General features: G+C 41.4%; 1 protein-coding gene across 3 annotated transcripts; it reads left to right on the top strand.

The window, feature by feature from the left end:
* The first annotated feature begins 804 nt into the window (after window positions 1–804).
* On the top strand, window positions 805–18,015 carry TMEM202 (transmembrane protein 202). 3 transcript variants are annotated; one of them, XM_079790802.1, is made up of 5 exons: window positions 805–2,694; window positions 3,337–3,592; window positions 13,400–13,524; window positions 13,920–14,010; window positions 14,465–18,015. In XM_079790802.1, the coding sequence occupies exons 1-5, from the start codon at window positions 2,677–2,679 to the stop codon at window positions 14,674–14,676; spliced, it is 702 nt and encodes a 233-aa protein (XP_079646928.1). In that variant the 5' UTR covers window positions 805–2,676; the 3' UTR covers window positions 14,677–18,015. The 3 variants fall into 3 exon arrangements, with proteins under 3 accessions (XP_079646928.1, XP_079646927.1, XP_079646929.1); XM_079790801.1 differs by having other exon boundaries at window positions 13,400–13,549; window positions 13,879–14,010; XM_079790803.1 differs by lacking the exon at window positions 805–2,694 and adding an exon at window positions 2,990–3,105 and having other exon boundaries at window positions 13,400–13,549; window positions 13,879–14,010.
* The last annotated feature ends 1,228 nt before the right edge of the window (window positions 18,016–19,243 follow it).

Here is a 19,243-nt window from a genome sequence, read left to right as displayed (position 1 = left end):
ATAAATTTTCAGTTCCTGGATATTATATGCTTTGTCATCCAATTTTTTTTCTCCTCCATCAGTGATTTTCATAAGCCATCTTTTAGTCAGATTATCGTTTGACAGCTTCTTCCTATCCAATTCTTCTCAGCCCACAGTGTGGGAGGCTTGGCTTTCCATCCTCCTTGGGGTTCACTGAAGTCAATCTGGGGCCCAGAAACAAGGCCAGCGTCTGATGGTGTGCCGGCCTTCCATAGTTCCATGGCCACAGGCTGGTGAGGTATACTATTACAATATATATTGTCTACATTTTTTCCCAACACTGCAATCATATCGGTTCAGTTGTTTTCTCAGAGACCAAGTCCTTAACCTGCCTGAGCCAAGTCCCACATTGAAGGGCCTCAAGCTCTGGTATTCTGCCAGAATCAGAAGGGAGCATAAATAGCCTTCACAATATCTTTTCTGCAGCAACTCCAGGTATTGTGAAGAGAGTGCTGGAGGCACTGGGTCTGCTGATAGCTATGCTCTGCCATATCCCATGGGCTCCAGGGGCCACTGTGCTTACCCGTAGGCTCTGGGGCAATGGCTTCCACACAGGGTGAATGGCTTGGCTGGTATTGCTCAGTTGTTGACCGTGGACTCATGAACCAAGAGGTCACTGGTTGGCTTTCTGGTCAGAGCACATGCCCGAGTTGTGGGCTTAATCCCCAGTAGGGGATGTGCAGGAGGCAGCCTATTGATGTTTCTCTCTCATCTGTATTTCCATCTCCCTCTCCCTCTTCCTTCCTCTCTCTCTCTCTCTCAAATCAATAAAAAATATTTATTTTAAAAGAAAGTGGGTAAATACCAATATACACAGCCACCAGGTATGAATATGCATGAAAGACCCTAGAAAGTTCCCAACTGGCCAAAACATTCTTCCTACCTTGTGATAGGCCTGAAGGAGGCCTGAGAGTTGAATGGTGCCTGACCTATTCCTTTAATAGAGACTTGCATCATTTACCAAATCAGATACTGTTCACAAATCAGTATTACCCCACCTTACAACAAAATAATCTCTTTGGTAATGTACTTGTTTAGTGCCACTAGTGAAGAGTTAAAGGGTGACATCTTTTCCATTAACTTTAGTATTTCATCTGTCTCAGGATAGCTTGTGCCAAAGACATGATCAAGCAAACTTGTAAAGACAGTTTAAAAATAAGAATAGCATTTACTGAGCACTATTAATTGCTTGATATAGATAATGTATTTATCAATAATATCAATATCCATCAATAATAGAATTGATTGAGTACTTAAGGCACTGTGTAAAGATCTTTATGTGCATTATTTCATTTAATCTTCACAACACTTCTATGAGGTAGGAATGATTATTATCCCAGTTTTGGAGTGAAGAAACTGAGGGTCAGTGAGATTAAGGAAATTTCCCAAAGGAACCTCGCCAGTAAGTGCTGGAACTAAGTATTAGAACCAGGATTAAAATACAGACCTGCCTATTCAAACTCCTATCTAGCTCCATAGCCAGCATGTGTTTCTGACAGTTATGCTGTATAAACCAGTTTGTTGTAGATGGAAAAGTCTTTCCTAAAATCATGCCAGTAAGGCTAGAGTATTCCAGCAATTGAGACTTCATAATATAATCACATAGTGATGTATAAAAGACTGTGATCTAGCACTTTATCTACAACCCTCAACACTTACCTTTGATTTTGTGCCTAGCAGAACCACACTGCTTTTAGTACCCTTGAACCTCATGCTGTTCATGGATTGCTGATTTGAAGCCTACTGTTCTCTTTGCCTCAAATGTCATTCTACCTCCACTAACTGGTAAATTCCTTTAAAATCCAGCTAAAGATATCACCTCTCCCAGTAAACCTTCCTTAACTTTCTCCTGATCGTGTTAACCATTCTGCCCTCTGTGTTAACCTTTGTACTTTATATAAATATGTATTGTTGACTCATTCATTCAACATTAAATACTATTTTTTCCAGGTACAAGGCTAAGTATGAAGAGACAGAGAATCAAAGAACACTGTTACAGAATGAGGACTGCATACTAAAGCATGGAACTACTAAAGTAGTTTCCACCACCTAGGGAAGGGAGGAATAAGGGTATACTAGCAAAGTGTGAAAGGGCATTCTGATTTAGCACAAACTTAGGAATCAAAGTTGATCTGTTTGTGGAAAACAAGAGCTGGTGATCCAGCGGAGTATTTATTTGAATCAACGTTTATGCTGTGGAACAGGATGGTATCTGTTCAGCATCTTGGATAGATTTTGAGTCCTTATAGGGAGAGGAGTTAGGACCAACTCTGAGCTGTTTGAAAAGGAGACTGAGATACTCTGGGCACAAGTTGTACTGGCTGTGGACCCAGGGAGGCCATTCTACTCACTTCCCATAGAACCCACCACTGTGGCAGTATCTTGAGTGGCAGCTTTCAGCACATTGGCTGGTAGCCCCCTGGGATAGGAATACTGGCATTTTCACAGTGGGCCCTATCAGCAGTAGCAGTGGCGGGGGGTAGTGAGGGGATAGCACCCTTAAATGACTTCATGAGCAGAGACCGTTAAAGAAAGGGAACCAGAGCAAGAAGGGAAGAAAAGGGTTGATACCGCATGAAGGACTATGGCTGCCAGACGGATTCATGAGCCTATTGAGATACACTTGGGCCTTTCCACTTAAAGCTGGGCAAGAGTATGGATTCTGGATTACTAGTATGTATGTCAGTATGCTAAATTATAAGCACATGTTGAGTCCTGGAGACATCTAAGTTACACTTTTTAATTTCCTATTAGATAACTATGTCTTATTCATCTTTATGTCCCAGGACTAAACACAAAGCCTGACACAAAGTAACTGCGGACAAAATATTTGTGGATTTATTTAATAAAGGTGTTGGGAGGAGTCAAAGAAGGGAGGGTGGGGAGCATCGTACATACATGGGATATGTGCCATGGGTTCTGGCCCCTTTTGATCCTGCCAGCATGTGTGCAGAGGTGCTAAGACAAATTCCGTGGCAGTTAGAAAGTGATCTGGCTGCCAAGATGGAGAGGAGGGAACATTTAGTGTTGACCTTCTACAGTCCTGAAGTCCCCAAACTTAAGGGGAACCGGAAATACCAAAGGGTGAGGAGGTACCTAATTACAGGTCAGATGGGAGGAAGAGGACTTTCTTAAAGGTGGACCTAGACAGAGTATCCTAAGGACAGAGAAAAGATCACCCTTTTTATAGAAGGGGTAGGGATAGATATCCACAAATCAAACCCACATGGGAATATTCAAGGTAGAGAAGAGTAGGCAACCCTGGGGATCAAAAGTGATCTTTTTGGGTAGGCAATATTTCCCTCATCCTTGTAGCCTACCCTCCCCACCAACAAACATCCGAGTGCCTCCATGCCACCCCAGAGGCGGCAGCAGCATGTGGATCAGACACACACCTACATCCGAATGTTCTGTGGCAGCCTCTGTGGTTTTAGCCTCCTAATGCTGATCTGCGTGTCCCCACTGAACTGGGTGCAGTTCCTGGTGATCAAGAATGGCCTTGAGCTCTACGCAGGACTCTGGACCTCATGCCACCATGAGCTGTGCTGGAGCCACACACCAAAGCCACCCTGTGAGTGCCACTAAATTAAATGCCACAGGCCCCACAGTTTCAGAGCTTTCTGCCACATTAGCCTTCATCTTTCTTTCTCCAAGATCTTTTGGCTCTCACATCTCTAAGTCTAGCGTGGATCTCACCAGATTGCGGATATAGCCATCCTTTTCTTTGGTAGCCTCAGTATACCCTTTCTCCCTATTGCAGGCTGTTTCCTCTCCCAAATAATGAGTTGATACTCTCTGGGAAGAATCCTTTTGTCTTTTACACGATGTTACTGTGATTGGTATTCTAATGTGGCTTGTATAAATAGAAGAGAAGTGATTGCCTGTAGCTGGGAGGTAATGAAAAGTGTCTGAAACTCCGTCAGATTTAACATTCAAAGTCAACTTGTTTTTCTGCTAAGAGTAGAAGAGAACTTAAATTCATGTCAGATATGTAGTATAACAAATGCCAGCTATTTAGAGTACATTATTAATGTCAAATTTTATATGAATTTAAGTAAATCTGAAAATGCAACATAAAATATTTTAAAATAAGCTTCTAGGGCTAAAAGTTTTCCAATCAGAACCAAGACTTAGAGGAAAGACATAACTACACTACTAGTTTACCCATAAAGAAACAGGTATTGTGAAAGAAAACATGCATGTGTAAAGCATTTATTTCTCCTCAGGGAAGGAGAGGCCCCAAATGCTGGGACTGGGGGTGCACCTAGGCCCAACCCTGAGGAGGAGCATAAGTTACTTGGCCATGGGCTCGGGCATTTAAAACTAAGGAGAAGACCTTGGGAGGAAACTAAAATCAAAGGCAGGCAGACAATCCAGGTGCATCTTCAACTAAAAAACTAGAAATATATTTGCACTAAGTATGAAAGATAAAAGATTAATGGCCTCAATATATTAAAAAATATAAAATCATTATTAAAAATATGATAAATACCCAAATAAATAAATTTTCTGTAAACAAACAATTCACAAAACAGAAAGTACAAAGTATGTCTAATAAATATAGGAAAAAATATTTTAACCTTAATGAATCATTAAAGAAAGGCAAATCAAATGGACAATGAGATATTTAAATAGTAAAATACAGCCCTGGCCACTGTGGCTCAGTTTGTTGGATCATCACTCTGTACACCGAGAGGTGGCAGGTTTGATTCCCGGTCAGGGCACATACCTACCAGGTTGTGAGTTTGATCCTGAGTGGGAGCACTTTGGGGAAGCAACCAATCGATGTTTCAATGTTTCTCTCTCACATAGATCTCTCTCTCTCTCTCTCTCTCTCTCTCTCTCTCTCTCTCTAATTTTTAAAAAAGGTAAAATACAATACTTCACACTTTCACACACACTGTGAACCATGTAAATGGGTATAACCAAAGTAATACGATTAGATGTATCCATAGATTTACACTCACTAGTTCCATTTCTAGAAAAATGGAGTAAAAGATATTTAGGCATAAAAATTAAGTTGCAATTATATTTATGTAACTGTGTTCTCAGATTAAAACTCAGGACTTTAGATTATTATTTAAACTAGAGGCCCAGTGCATGAAATTCATGCACAGGTAGGGTCCCTAGGGCTGGCTGGTGATCAGGGCTGACCTGTGGAGTGACCGGTGGGGTGATTGGGGCCCCCACTCGCACCCGCCTTGGCCTGGCACCGCCCGCTCACCTGCTCCACCATCCCACCGTAGTCCCGCTCTCATTGGGGCCCATCAGGGCTGCCAGTGCCTCATGGCTGACACCCACCATGTTCCACATTGCCCCCCAGTGGTCAGTGCACATCTAACTCCTGGTCGGTCGAACTCCCACCCAAGGGGAAATTTTGCATATTAGCCTTTTATTACATAGGATTTTTAATGAATCAGAATCTTGATATTTTGTCACTTAAAATAGTAAAAGGTTCAATTTTCAGAGCCTTGAATTCACCTAAGTCCAAATATTAACATTTTAGAGAAAGTCAACTGAGCTCTCTATGTACACAATTACAAGTACCCACCCTCCCTATTTCCAGTGTTAACTAGTCCTAATTCTAGGTTCAGTCTGTAACACAGTTCTCAAAAGGAATTCCCAAAATGTAATCTGTATGTCCAAGCTTTTGATGAAGACATTCTTAGACCCAGGGCCCAAGGAATTGCCACACATCAGCCTGTGACAATATGTTATTATTGCCCTAATACATTATTATCCAAATTCAAGAACTTTAAACTTTTATTTACTGGATTGCAAGAATTTAGTCCCCACTCCCATGGTATCCCCAGTCATTTCTGGGACTGTCTCACGTGGGCTCAAGAATGTGTGTGGGCTCAGGAATTGCCACACAATAAACATCCCCAAGTTGTGGGAGAAGTTTTATTCTGGTGCTCCTAACTGGGTCACCAGAGAACCCAAATACTAAGCAGATTCACAGCTTCCTCTCCAGGGTGTCAGATCCTCCGTCCAGGATCTTTTCAAAACCACTTCCTGTGTGCATTTCCTCTGAGTCTGGGGAAGTGTTGTCTTGGCCTTGTATGCTTGGGATGAGGGCACAATGGCAGTAATGTGGAGGTTTAGATTTGGCTAAATAAGTGGGCCAATTCCCCAGCTTGTCTCCAGCAATATCATCTTCATCTTCAATATCCACACCCCACATCCCCCAACTCAGTCTAGCTCAAGCACATCAGATTCGTGGCCCACAACAAATATTTTTGCAGCCCAGCTAATATAACGGTATGTAAGAAACGTTTTAATAAAAATTTCATAACTTAATTTTTACAATATCCTGTTATACATAGTTACTAATAATGAACTACAACGTTTGCTAATGACTGATTACTATAATCGTGTTGCATTCATTTCCCTTAAGCACCTTACACGCAGGCACACCATTTCTCTCCACTAATACTAGCAGTCAATATTTTAGCAGCTGATTGCCATGTCATTAGTCTTGTACTGACTTGTTTGGTGTGTGCAACAAGAAATATTTCGCTTTCGGAGAACAAGAGAAATAGGTTTATTTGTGTTACGCTTATTAATTTGTGCAGTTATTCAATGTCTGGTAAGTTAATGTTCAAGAAAAAATAATTTTTATTAAAATGTTCTATTATTTTATGTTAATGATTACTCATTTATTTCAGCTGTTTGTATTCAGCATATCTGTATCGAAATAAACCTACGTTTCTATGAAAATTGAAGCTTTTGTTTTTTTGCGGCCCAAATAAACTTAAACCTTGTTTATTTGGCAAGTGTTAGCCTTTGAGTTTGACATGCTTGGGCTCCTTTATAGTTAAAAAGGGTTAGATTTTTTTGGAACACTGCATCTCTAGCCTGGCTTTGATTTTTGCTGAAGGACATAGGGTGTGGTGAGCGAGTCCACTACCAAATCTCTTTGGAATCTCTGAATAGCAGGTGCTGGCTTCTCTCTTCTGCTTCTTTCTTCTAATGACATTTTGGCTTCCCCACTGCTTCCTTTCAGGGAGTCAATAGCTATAAAGGAAAATAACATTTACTGTTAACCGAGCCTATTTGTTCATAAGAGCAGGTGGTTTATAATCCTGCCTGTCACTTTCTAAAACCACCCAGCAAAGTTGTACTTTCACAACAGTAGAAAGAGATCCTGCCCATCAGTTACAAACCGCCAAATGGTGAGAGTTTTCAATTCACTGAGAAACACTACTGTTTTTTGGTTGGGCAGTGTCCCTTCCAGACTTGGTAGCTTTGAACATCAGCAAGGATCCTACCAAGTTTTAAAAATATTTTGAATTCTTTCTCTTCAAATTAAAAGTGACATTCCCTCTCTTCCAAGGGTATTAGCTTCATTGCCTTCAGTAAACTGAGAGGCTTGCCTTGTTATTTCTGTAACCAAAGTCCACATCACAGCATATCATTAATGAAAGCTTCAGGAATGTTTGGATACGGGTGACCTAAATGGTGTTCCTTGTATCCAGAGCATTTCTTTCTCCCTGGACCAAGGCTTCTTACTGTCATGCACAAGTAGGGCCTTTTGTAACTTAGGTTCTAAGATTTTTGAAACTTTGATGGGTAAGCTGCTGTGAAAACTGTCATTTAAAAACTGAAATAGGCCGAAACCGGTTTGGCTCAGTGGATAGAGCGTCGGCCTGCGGACTGAAGGGTCCCAGGTTCGATTCCGGTCAAGGGCATATACCTTGGTTGCGGGCACATCCCCAGTAGGGAGTGTGCAGGAGGCAGCTGATCGATGTTTCTCTCTCATTGATGTTTCTGACTCTCTCTCCCTCTCTCTTCCTCTCTATAAAAACTGAAATAGGTTTTGGTCTTACAGGAGGTTGAGGTTTACATTCAGCTTTGGGACCTTTGTTTTGTTTTGTTTTGTTAAATGAATTTTAAAAATAACTAATGCAGTTATTTTAAACTCTGAATGTAAGTGTTTCGTTTGATTAGGTAATTTGTTGTGTATGGCTATGACTAGTAGACTTGAGTCCTTTGAGCAGTTAGACTGTTCTATGACTAAATCTTTAGTTATTCCTTTGGAGTTGTGAGTGATTTTGTTTATGTGGTTTTCAGGAGATGAGGAGCTAAGACAGAGAAGATTGTAAGAAGAACATGAAGGCACAGTCTTCCCCTCATGGTAGAAGAAAGGCTGAACTGTAACATATCTTAGACAAGAGCTGGGCTGGATATTTTATACAGTGTGCTTTTGCATTTTAAATATCAGAACCAGTTTGAACTAGCATAAGCTAAAGAGTAACTTATTTATGAAGATGCAAAGGCAGGAAGTTTGCTGGACCTTGGGGATTTCAGAGGAGACTGGGCTCAAGCCCACCAGTCACTTGTTATCTCTAGAGTTGCTTTGTCACTCATCTTTGTTTATGCTTTGTTTTATCTCTACTTTTTTTTCTCATTTATTGGGAATGTGTAACTGCCCAAAAAGTATATTCTAGGCTAGCTTTATATATTCTTGGTTGAAGCAAGCAAAATATAAAATTAGCATTAATCAGTCCCAAATCCAAATTTTGAACCATAAAAATCAAATTGGTCCAACATGGGTCAGATCCCCTTCCTTGATATAATTAACTATAGTCAGGGGGCTGCTAGGGCCCAGGGGAGGATGTGGGCTAAAGATGCCTATCACTGAGCTTTATGCAGATCAATCTGGGCTGGTGGTTCTCACTGGCTACATAGACTGCTAATTCTAAGTGACCCAGTTCTTAGAAAATGTGCTGCTTTGGGGTCATTGTTTTAATGTCGCTAACTTGCAGAACAACTGACTTCTGTGAGTAGGGGTGTGGTGTCTCTTCGTGCACATAAATAGCTATTACTGATGGTGTTGGTAAATCATAAGTTCTAGAAAACAAAATATTTAGAGGCAGATCTTAGACTGGGATAATCTTGGTACATAATTTTGTGTCTCTGGGTCACTTACAAGCTGGATTGAAATTCTTTTTTTTAATTTAATAAATCTTTATTGTTCAGATTATTACAATTGTTTCTCCTTCCCCCCCACCCCAAGAGCTCCCCTCCACCCAGTTCCCACCCCACCCTCTGCCCTTACCTCCCCCCCCCCCACTGTCCTCATCCATAGGTGTACGATTTTTGTCCAGTCTCTTCCCGCACCCCCCCACACTCCTTTCCCCCTGAGAATTGTCAGTCCACTCCCTTTCTATGCCCCTGATTCTATTATATTCACCAGTTTATTCTGTTCATCAGATTTTTTTATTCACTTGAATTTTAGATTCACTTGTTGATAGATATGTATTTGTTGTTCATAATTTTTATCTTTACCTTTTTCTTCTTCCTCTTCTTAAAGAATACCTTTCAGCATTTCATATAATACTGGTTTGGTGGTGATGAACTCCTTTAGCTTTAGCTTTTTCTTATCTGTGAAGCTCTTTATCTGACCTTCAATTCTGAATGATAGCTTTGCTGGGTAGAGTAATCTTGGTTGTAGGTTCTTGATATTCATCACTTTGAATATTTCTTGCCACTCCCGTCTGGTCTGCATAGTTTCTGTTGAGAAATCAGCTGACAGTCGTATGGGTGCTCGCTTGTAGGTAACTAACTGTTTTTCTCTTGCTGCTTTTAATATTCTCTCTTTGTCTTTTGCTCTTGGCATTTTAATTATGATGTGTCTTGGTGTGGTCCTCTTTGGATTCCTTTTGTTTGGGGTTCTGTGTGCTTCCTGGACTTGTAAGTCTATTTCTTTCACCAGGTGGAGGGAAGTTTTCTGGCATTATTTCTTCAAATAGGTTTTCAGTATCTTGCTCTCTCTCTTCTTCTGGCACCCCCATAATTCTGATGTTGGTACGCTTGAAGTTGTCCCAGAAGCTTCTTACACTATCTTCATTTTTTGGATTCTTTTTTCTTTTTGCCTTTCCAGTTGAGTGTTTTTTGCTTCTTTGTCTTTCAAATCTTTTACTTGATTCTTGCGTTCCTCTAGTTTGCTGTTGGGTCTCTGTATAATATTTTTTATTTCAGTCAGTGTATGTTTAATTTCTAGTTGGTCCTTTTTCATATCCTTGAGGGTCTCGCTAAATTTATTGGCCTTTTCTAGAAAATTCTTGAAAAACCTTATAACCGCTGTTTTGAACTCTATATCCAGTCATTTGTTTTCCTCCATTTCTTTTGTTTGTGATCTGTTTCTTTGTCTCCACATTTTCGCTGCTTCCCTGAGTTGGTAGGGTAGCTTTGTGTGCTAAGTGTCCTATACGGCCCAGTGGCTTGGCCTCCCCAGTTACCTGAGGTGGACACTCTTGGTGCACCCCTTTGTGGACTGTGTATACAGCCTTGTTGTAGTTAAGTCTTGATTGTTGTTGGTATCACTGGGAGGAATTGACCTCCAGGCCAATTGGCTGTGAGGATCAGCTGTGTCTATGCTGGGAGAACTTCTGTGTTGGAGACAGCCTTATGAGACAAGACTTGCAAAATTGCAAAAAGCCTCTGTGCTCAGCTTGGATGGGGCAGAGTCTCAGGGCTGAGAAGACAGGCTTAGCTTCCTGTCAGCCCTGTCCTATGAGGCCCTTGGGTCTCAGTGTCCCTCGGTAATCGCTGCAAGCACCTCTGAGAGAAAGCCACCCTTGAGTTTCGCCTGCTGCCAGACAGTCCAGTTTCTCCCCCAATGAATCTGGATTCCCAGATTCTCGCCCGGAACTGGAGTTCAGCGCAGTCAGGAGCTTCCAGTTCCCTCCAGCTAGAGAGAGCCAGTGGCACACTCAGCAGTCAGTCCTCTCTGCGTGCACTTGCACATGCGCTTCCAGACCTCTGCCTTTCGCGGCTCCCCTGAGTTTCTGCCTGACAGTCCAGATTCCCCCCGTAAGAGCCTGGGTCCCCAGGGCTCGCCCAGAACTTGGGTTCAGTGCAGTCGGAACTGGGGTTCAGTGCAGTCGGGAGCTTCTGACTCTCTCCCGCTAGGGAAAGCCAGTGGCAACCTCAGCAGTCAGTCCTCTCTGCGCGAACTCGTGTGCGTGCCTCTAGATCCCTGCCCTCCACGGCTCCCCCGAGTCTCCGTGTGCCTTTCTCTCTACCTGACAGTCCAGACTCCCCCCGTATGAGCCTGGGTCCACAGGGTCTCGCCCGGAACTGGGGTTCAGTGCAGTTGGAACTGGAGTTCAGTGCAGTTGGGAGCTTCCTTCTCCCTCCCGCCAGAGAAAGCCAGCCAGGCACTCAGCCACCTTTCCTCTCTGTGCACGTGTCTCCGTACCTCAGCCCTTTGCAGCTCCTCTGATTCTCCGTGAGCTTTTCTCTTTCCTTCTAGTTGTAGAATTTCCACTCAGCCAGCTTTCCTGTGGTTCTGGATGATGTCCATTCTGTCTTTTAGTTGTAGTTTTGAAATTGTTGTGCGAGGCAGCAGTTTGGGTGCTTACCTATGTCGCCATCTTGGTTTCTCCTGGATTGGAATTCTTAAGCATAGAAGTGCTGAGAGAATTTTCAATGGAAGAGATGAGCTGGGCCCTACTACATTGAAACTGGAAAGACACTAGACAAAGAGGCACCCTGCAAAGCAAGTTGAAGTAATCATCGGCTCTGTGGTATCTCAGAAAAACTATATCAACTTGCAATTGTAAGTTATCCTCTATTTCTTTTCTCTTTTTTTTTTTGCAGTTTTATAACTTTATTCAACCATCAACAGTTAGTTCTCATACACATTAACTGTGGATTTTTTAAAATGGGGCAGGTATATAGGTAACTAACTTATAGAGCTTGTTTGGTGAATCTTCATTCTCAATACATTTTCTGGACAACCACACCCCACATGGTATGGGACATTCCTTATTCCTTTGGCCCAGACAGATTTGTTGAGCCTGGTGTCAATGCACACGTCTGGAGTTCCCATCTCCTTCCTGGCAAATTTCCTGATTTCTTTGAGCCCCCGAGGGACATGCTTCTTGAAACCCACTCCAAGGATGTGCTTGTGAACGTTGGTAGTGTATTCTTTGGTCACTACCTTGTTGATGGCAGAACAGCCCTTCTTCTCACCTTCTTTGTAGGAGCCATTCTGCCAGGCCCAGGTTGGAAAGGCTAGCCTCTGTTTCCTAAAACATTGCTGCGAAGTCAAAAAGGATCTGATGCATATCAGGAATGTGGTAACAAAAAGTGAGGTTTAGCATGGCCCCTTTCTCTCTTACCAACATCCTATTTGAAGTGACAGAGCCAAAGAGAACAAAGATCTGGAGCCAAGAGAAGAGGGGAGAGGAATATGTGGAACTTGAGTAAGGGCTTTGGAGCAAAAGAACTTTAGCAGACCTCTCTTTGAACAAAGGTGATATAGGACCTTGAGGGAATTTCAAGAGAGTAAAAAGGGAGATATTTTGGGGGTGTTAAGTCCTTGCAATCCAGTAAACTGAGGGCATGAAATTATTAGAATATAGGAGTTAAAGTAGACGTGACTTCATTTTGTAATCACAGGCTGACAAGGCATATATATATATATATATATATATATATATATATATATATATATATCTGATACATTTGAAAGAGAAAAAAATAGAAACAAACCCCAACAATGGTTTATCATTAAACAAAGTACAACATACTATTTTTTAGCCATTAAAATGATATTTACAATGTGATTTGGGAAAATTGTTACCATATAATCTTAAGGGAAAAATTACATGATGTCGAGTATTATATCTACTATGTATAGAGGATAGAAAAATACTAGAAAGAAATAAAACAAAATACTAACAGTGGTTGCCTCTGGGTCGTGGGATTGTGGCTCATTTTCTTCCTTCTTTTTATAGTCTTCCCAATCCTTATTTTGATTATGTATTACTTTTAGAATTAGAATTGGGAACAAGAAAACAATTTTAATTTGTTTGTGATGTTAAAGTCATACTTCTTTTAAAAAAATTTTTTTAAATTGATTTCAGAGAGGGAGAGAGAAACATCGATGATGAGAGAGAGTCATTGATTGGCTGCCTCCTGCACACCCCACACTGGGGATCTAGCCCGCAACCTGGGCATGTGCCCTTGACTGGAATCAAACCTGGGACCCTTCAGTCCTCAGGCTGACACTCTATCCACTGAGCCAAACTGGCTAGGGCAAGTCATACTTCTTATTAGCTAGTTTACATCTAAGTTAATGTGTTAACATGCCCAGAACTTTTTGTATATTATTTTTAGTTTTGCAACGAAGGCTTTGCTTTCATAGTAAAAACATTCTAATTATAGTATCATTGAAGAGCTGAGCAAGAAGATCTTTATTAATTCTCTGGATGCCATATAGCATAGAGCACATAGCAAGTTTAGTTTCATCTCCTTAGTCCTCGCTTCCCTCTTGAAGATTCTATCTGGTTTTCTTGAGAGAGATTTCCCACTGAGAAGGAACCTCTCAGTAACCAAGCCTTTACTTTCTACTTCTCATTGGCAGATTACCTCCAATATTCCAAGGCCTTCTTCCTAATCTCTGTCCTCACCATACTCATTGGTCTTGGCTGGCTCTTAAGTTCTTGCCTCCCTAGAAGAGGAAGCATGACCACCAACTTGGATCTGAAGGTATCCATGCTCAGCTTCATCTCAGGTACAAACAGACTGGCAGGGTGATGCCAGGGTAAAATTGTCAAGAGAACAAAGTTTCTCTATGGGGTTTTCATCCTCTTTTTCTTGTCCCTTTTCTCTTTTTCAATATTACATCAAGTTACCAGCTACCTGCCCTGACTTATTGTATAAAGCACACTTTCAGTGAAATGCCAGGAGAGAGGTAGAAGCCCTTTTTTCTCTCCCACTTGGTCAATCCCCAAATTTTGATCCTGCCATACAAATAGCATCTGGAAGCAGAAGATTTGGGGGTGGTAGTCAAGGCATACTGAATACACTGATGGGTTGTGACATCTTTTCTTCTGGTCCTAGCCATCTGCTTGCTCTTCTGCCTCATCCTATTTCTGGCACAGGTTCACTGGCACACCAGGGATGCCATGGAGTCAGACCTCCTATGGGCCTATTATCTTAATTGGTGGAGTGACTTCTTATACATATTTGCTGGTGAGTCAGTCCCCTGCCTTATCCCAGAAGGATGGAAGGGGAATACACTTCTTGAAAGAGAGGTGGAATCTAGGAAAAATAGAAGCACTGACTGTTCCTATTTAGAGCATCTATACATCAAGAGGCAGTATGGTATGAAACTGAAAACTTAGAATTAGTAACCTGTCCTGCCACTAAATGAGCATAGACAGGTTGAGTGACTTGCTATGACCACACAGAAAGTAGTTGAACTATGATTTGATTCCAGGAGGTTCAAGCTTTGTCCTAACCATGTGAAAATACTATAATGGAATGAGAGCACAGGACTGTAAAATAATTCTGCTGGGGGAGAGGAAGGTTGGCTTCACCGAAAAGAGGTCCTTTGAACTGAGCATTTAAAGGTTGAGTACAAATTTTAAAAGTCAAAAGACCATGTGTCTATTGTAATTCACCTCAAATTCTTCTCTTCCCGTAGGGATCATCTCCTTCCTCAACTACATAACATTCAGATCTCCTCCCCTTGATCAAAATGTCACTGTGATTCCCACAGAGAGGTCAAGGCTGGGGATTGGTCCAGTGACTACAGTATCGCCTCCTGAAGAAGAAGAGTCAAAGTCTGAGATGGAATCTCCAAGTGATGGAGAGGAAAAACTACCAAACGCAGAACTATCAAACGCAGAAATGTGATGGTGATAGGAAAACTCAATCACTGTTTGTCTTAAAAATAGGGGAGAAGTTACTAAGTTGGAAATGATTGTGTAGACTCTAAAAAAAATCTCTCTTAATATCATGTCCATATTACTGAAGGAGACAGCATTAAAGCTGATGAAGTGTCCTTTGTATGCGTTAGACCCAAAATATGTATGATAATCAAAAGAAAGTAATGAAATATCATTAAGAAAAAAAATCTATAAGAAAACATCAGTGTTTAGGGTCATGAATGAAAGAAACTAGCAATAGATGCAGTATGTGGATCAGAGATCTCTTTGGGCATCAGTGGTCTCATGGACCAAAGTGGGCAATGGAGTAAAATGTCATCTAATTCTGTTTGAAAATCTCATTATTTGTGGCTGTGAGCATGGATGGAGGTACTTAGACAAAATTGTTCAGTTTGAACTGGAGATCGTTACCAGAAATGGAATGAACACCAATGGAGATGATACCTATCACCCAAAGGTGTTGGGAGGTGCTGGGGGGATTCTGGGGGAATCCATGGGGTCCCATTTCCTATAAGAATTGGACATTTTAAACCCTTACAGCATACTATATGAACCCATTGCTTCTCCCTAAGCTGGAAGATACCTTAACCAGACATATACAAACTCTCTGAAATTCTATACAAAAGTGTGTTTGCACTTTTCTGTGAAAAGAGTCATAGCCTCTGTTAGATCCTTTACAAGCATGTGACTCTTTTGATTCCTTAATCATCAAATATGTTTCACTGAGCCAAATGACACTAAAGGTCTTAAGGTCTTTCTTCAGCCTGAGTCATATGTGGACCAAGTTGAAAGATTTTATCATGTTTTATATATCCTGTAAGATTAAGGAAGTGGGGGCAGAGGGGTTTCAGAAATCACATAGGTTTTTTTAATTCTCACCGGAGAATATGCTTTTTATTGATTTCAGAGAGATGAAGGAGAGAGAGAGAGAGAGAGAGAGAGAGAGAGAGAGAGAGAGAGAAACATTGATGTGAAAAACATCAATTAGTTACCTCCCATATTTGCCCCGACCAGGATTGGACCCGCAATCTAGGTATGTGCCTGATTGAGCCACCCGGCCAGGGAAATCACATCGGTCTTTTAAAATATATATATATTATTGATTTTAGAGAGGAAGGGAGAGGGAGAGAGAGAGAGAAATATCAATGATGAGAAAATAATTGATCGGCTACCTCCTTCATGCCCCACACTGGGGATCGAGCCCGCAACCCGGGCATGTGCCCTGACTGGGAATTGAACTGTGATCTCCTGGTTCATAGGTGGACACTCAGCCACTGAGCCATGCCAGCTGGGCCACATAGATCTTTTGATAGCTACATATCTCTTTCAGAACCAGACCAGATTCCAGGCAGAAGATTCCTTTATTTTTTTAGTAGCTACCACTGCTACTCTATTGATTGAGGTCCATTCTTCTCGTCCCCAAGCCTGGCAATGGAATTAACTACAGTGCCCAGCCTCTCCCCTTGCTGTTCTTAAAGATAAGCCCTTGGGTCTTTTTGGTTTAAATAAAGATTCACCAGTAACCTTTGTAGAAAACAAACAAAACAGAAATGGAGTAATTACATTGTTCTTGTAATCCCAGTTCTTATAATCTAATCAGTAATTCTTAAACATTTCCAGATAGTAACTGGAAGCTCAATAGATTAATACCATTGGGCTTTCATTTTTAAGGGTAGGAGTTTAGCAGCACATGCATGTGTGCACCCACACACAGAGACACACATACAAACATATATATGCACACACCTCATTTTTACTCTGCTTTATAAAACCCTTCTCCCCATGTTGGCTCCTCCTCATAGCAAGTGATCTTAGTCAGGGCAGAATGACTGGTGCCTCTTTACTCCAAGTGGCCTCATTTCAGAGGCTCTTCAGTCTGTTCCTAAACCTTTGCCTGGTTGTAAGAATAAACATTAGTCAAGTCTAACTCCCCTTTCTCCCGTCACCACTCACACATGAAGTATACCCCACATGTTGACTAATTAAGGAGTCATTGGGTTCACAAGCTTGCTTTATAGTTCAAATTGCTTGGATACTTTAATTATATGACTAAATTGACAAGGAGCTGAGTACTGATTACTCTTCAGGGAAGGGAAGTTTTAAGTGGTGTGAGGAGAAGGAAGCAGGTCTAAGAGTGGAAGATGCTAGATAATAAAAAAGTAATGATAAAGATTCTGGCTATTAGGGGAAAATAGGCAGTGATTATAACTAAGGATCAACGTTGCTAACAGAGAATGGCCATATGAGCAGAGACAACCTTTCACTGCTCCTTTAAAAACTGAATGCTCTTTATTTTCTTCATTCTCTCTTTCTTTGCTTGTAGAGAATGCCTTTAAAAGCCTAAGTGGATTTTCAATAAGATAGCTCAGTAAATGACCCTTTGATACATCCCCTCTGCTCCAAACATATTGCATGATAGGTGAAGGGGTGGGAAGAGAGATTATATTAACTCAAGTCAAAACAAGACAAGCAGTTTCACTGACCAGAAAAATAACAAAAACTCAAGGCTTTGATTTGAGTTAAGCCATAGATTTAAAGGGCTGTAAGTCGAAAAGTAAGCAGAAATGAATAGGAAGACAACTCTTGTGGAGTGAAAAGGACTATCAGTGCTTCTCAAGACATGGACTAGAGCCAGCTGTAGCTCAAGCTAAGGACTTATGAAAAGAAATAAACAAAAACTACTGCTAAGCACTGACGGGGGTTATTTGGAACCACAGACCCAAAGCAGTAAATGGAGACAAGCAACCCATTTATTCATTAGCTGGGTCAGTGGCCTTCCCTGATAGCATAGCAACAGGAAATCTGAAATACCATATTATGAGACCTGACCCTGGACTAGGGCCTTTGGCTAAAGTAAGGAAACCTCCAAACTACTGATGGAATGAGCAGAGAGGTAGAAAAGGAAACAAACAAAAAAAGGCAATAACAAAAAATGTTGTGCTTACAAACAGGAATTCCAAACATGTAAAAAATTTTTCAGAAAAAAACTCAAAGTCAACAATCAGAATATAAATTCATTTCAGATTGTCTGATTTGTAATATAATAAAGACTTTAAGTACTTCTAGGACACACAGAGATATGATGTAATTATGGATTACAAAAATAGGCCAAACACTATGAAACAAAAATAGATAGAAATAAAACAAGAACACAATTAAATGAAAAAGGACCAATTAGAAATCATGGGAATAAAAAATATAGTTATTGTCATAGGAAATATAGTCAATAATCCTAAATAATAAAGAGGTAATATGCAAATTGACCATCACTTCAACACACAAGATGGCTGCCCCCATGTGCACACAAGATGGCCACCAGAAGATGGCTGGCAGGGGAGGGCAGTTGGGGGGGGGGACCAGGCCTGCAGGGGAGGGCAGTTGGGAGGACGAGGCCTGCAGGGGAGGGCAGTTGGGGGACGACCAGGTTGGCAGGGAGGGCAATTAGGCGTCGATCAGCCTGGCAGGGGAGTGGTTAGGGGTGATCAGGCTGACAGGCAGAAGCGGTTAGGGGCAATCAGGCAGGCCAGCAGGTGAGTGGTTGGGAGCCAGCAGTCCTGGATTGTGAGAGGGATGTCCGGGCCTAAATGGGCAGTCAGACATCCCTTGAGGGGGTCCCAGGTTGGAAAGGGTGCAGGCTGGGCTGAGGGACACCCCCCATGCATGAATTTCATGCACCGGGCCTCTAGTATTATAATAACTATGTGTGGTGTCAGATGGGTACTAGGCTTATTAGGGTGATTACTTCATAATTATATAAATGTCTAAACACTATGTTGTACACTTGAAATTAATATTATATTGTATGTCAGCTGTAATTGAAAAAAAAATATTTAAGAATATATAGCCATTGAGCCATAGCTGGTTTGGCTAAGTGGATAGAGCATTGGCCTGCAGACTGATGGGTCCCCGGTTTGATTCCAGTCAAGGACACATGCTGGGTTGCAGGCTCAATTCCCAGTAGGGGGTGTGCAGAGGCAGCTCTATCTCTCTCTCTCTCTCCCTTCCTCTCTGAAATCAATAAAAATTTATTTTAAAATATATGTAGGATGTTTCAATAAATTTCAAGACTATCAATCAGCCCCTGTTTCCTGCCACAATGAAATTAAATTAGAATTCTATAAAAAGAAAATAATTTAAAACTTTATTATACTTTTAAAAACCTTAAAAATTTTCCCTAAAATTCATGGGTGAAAAGGAAACCACAATGGAAATGAACAAATATTTATATCTGAACAACAATGAAAGAATTACTACAATCAAAACCAATAGGAAGAATGACGTCAGAGGAATGGTGGCATAAGGGCATGTCTTTTCCTCTCCCCCTGACATTTCGATAAGTTAACCATCTATAATTCAAAAAAGAAGTCCCTGCTCAACACAGATGCACACCTGAGAGACCAGCATACTGAAACACCTAAGGTGGGCTTCCTGGGATAAGCTAGGAGACAAGAAGGAAGGGAAACTAGGACATGCGTCTGCACAGCTCGGAACTCACAGCCCAGGTACGGAAAGGGGAGAAGGCCAGATTCAGTAGC

The sequence above is a fragment of the Cnephaeus nilssonii genome, assembly GCF_951640355.1.
Source record: "Cnephaeus nilssonii genome assembly, chromosome: 1".
NCBI lineage: Eukaryota > Metazoa > Chordata > Mammalia > Chiroptera > Vespertilionidae > Cnephaeus > Cnephaeus nilssonii.
The sequence above is the reverse complement of the archived record's forward strand: the minus strand, read 5'-3'. Positions and strand labels throughout refer to the sequence as shown.

Bases quoted from the DNA above. Each gene is read 5' to 3' on its own strand.
- TMEM202 (XM_079790803.1), top strand. From the start codon at position 3,025: ATGGAGAGGAGGGAACATTTAGTGTTGACCTTCTACAGTCCTGAAGTC. The intron at 3,593-13,399 runs GTGAGTGCCACT...TCTCATTGGCAG, and splicing joins CCACACACCAAAGCCACCCT to ATTACCTCCAATATTCCAAG. The intron at 14,011-14,464 runs GTGAGTCAGTCC...CTCTTCCCGTAG, and splicing joins CTTCTTATACATATTTGCTG to GGATCATCTCCTTCCTCAAC.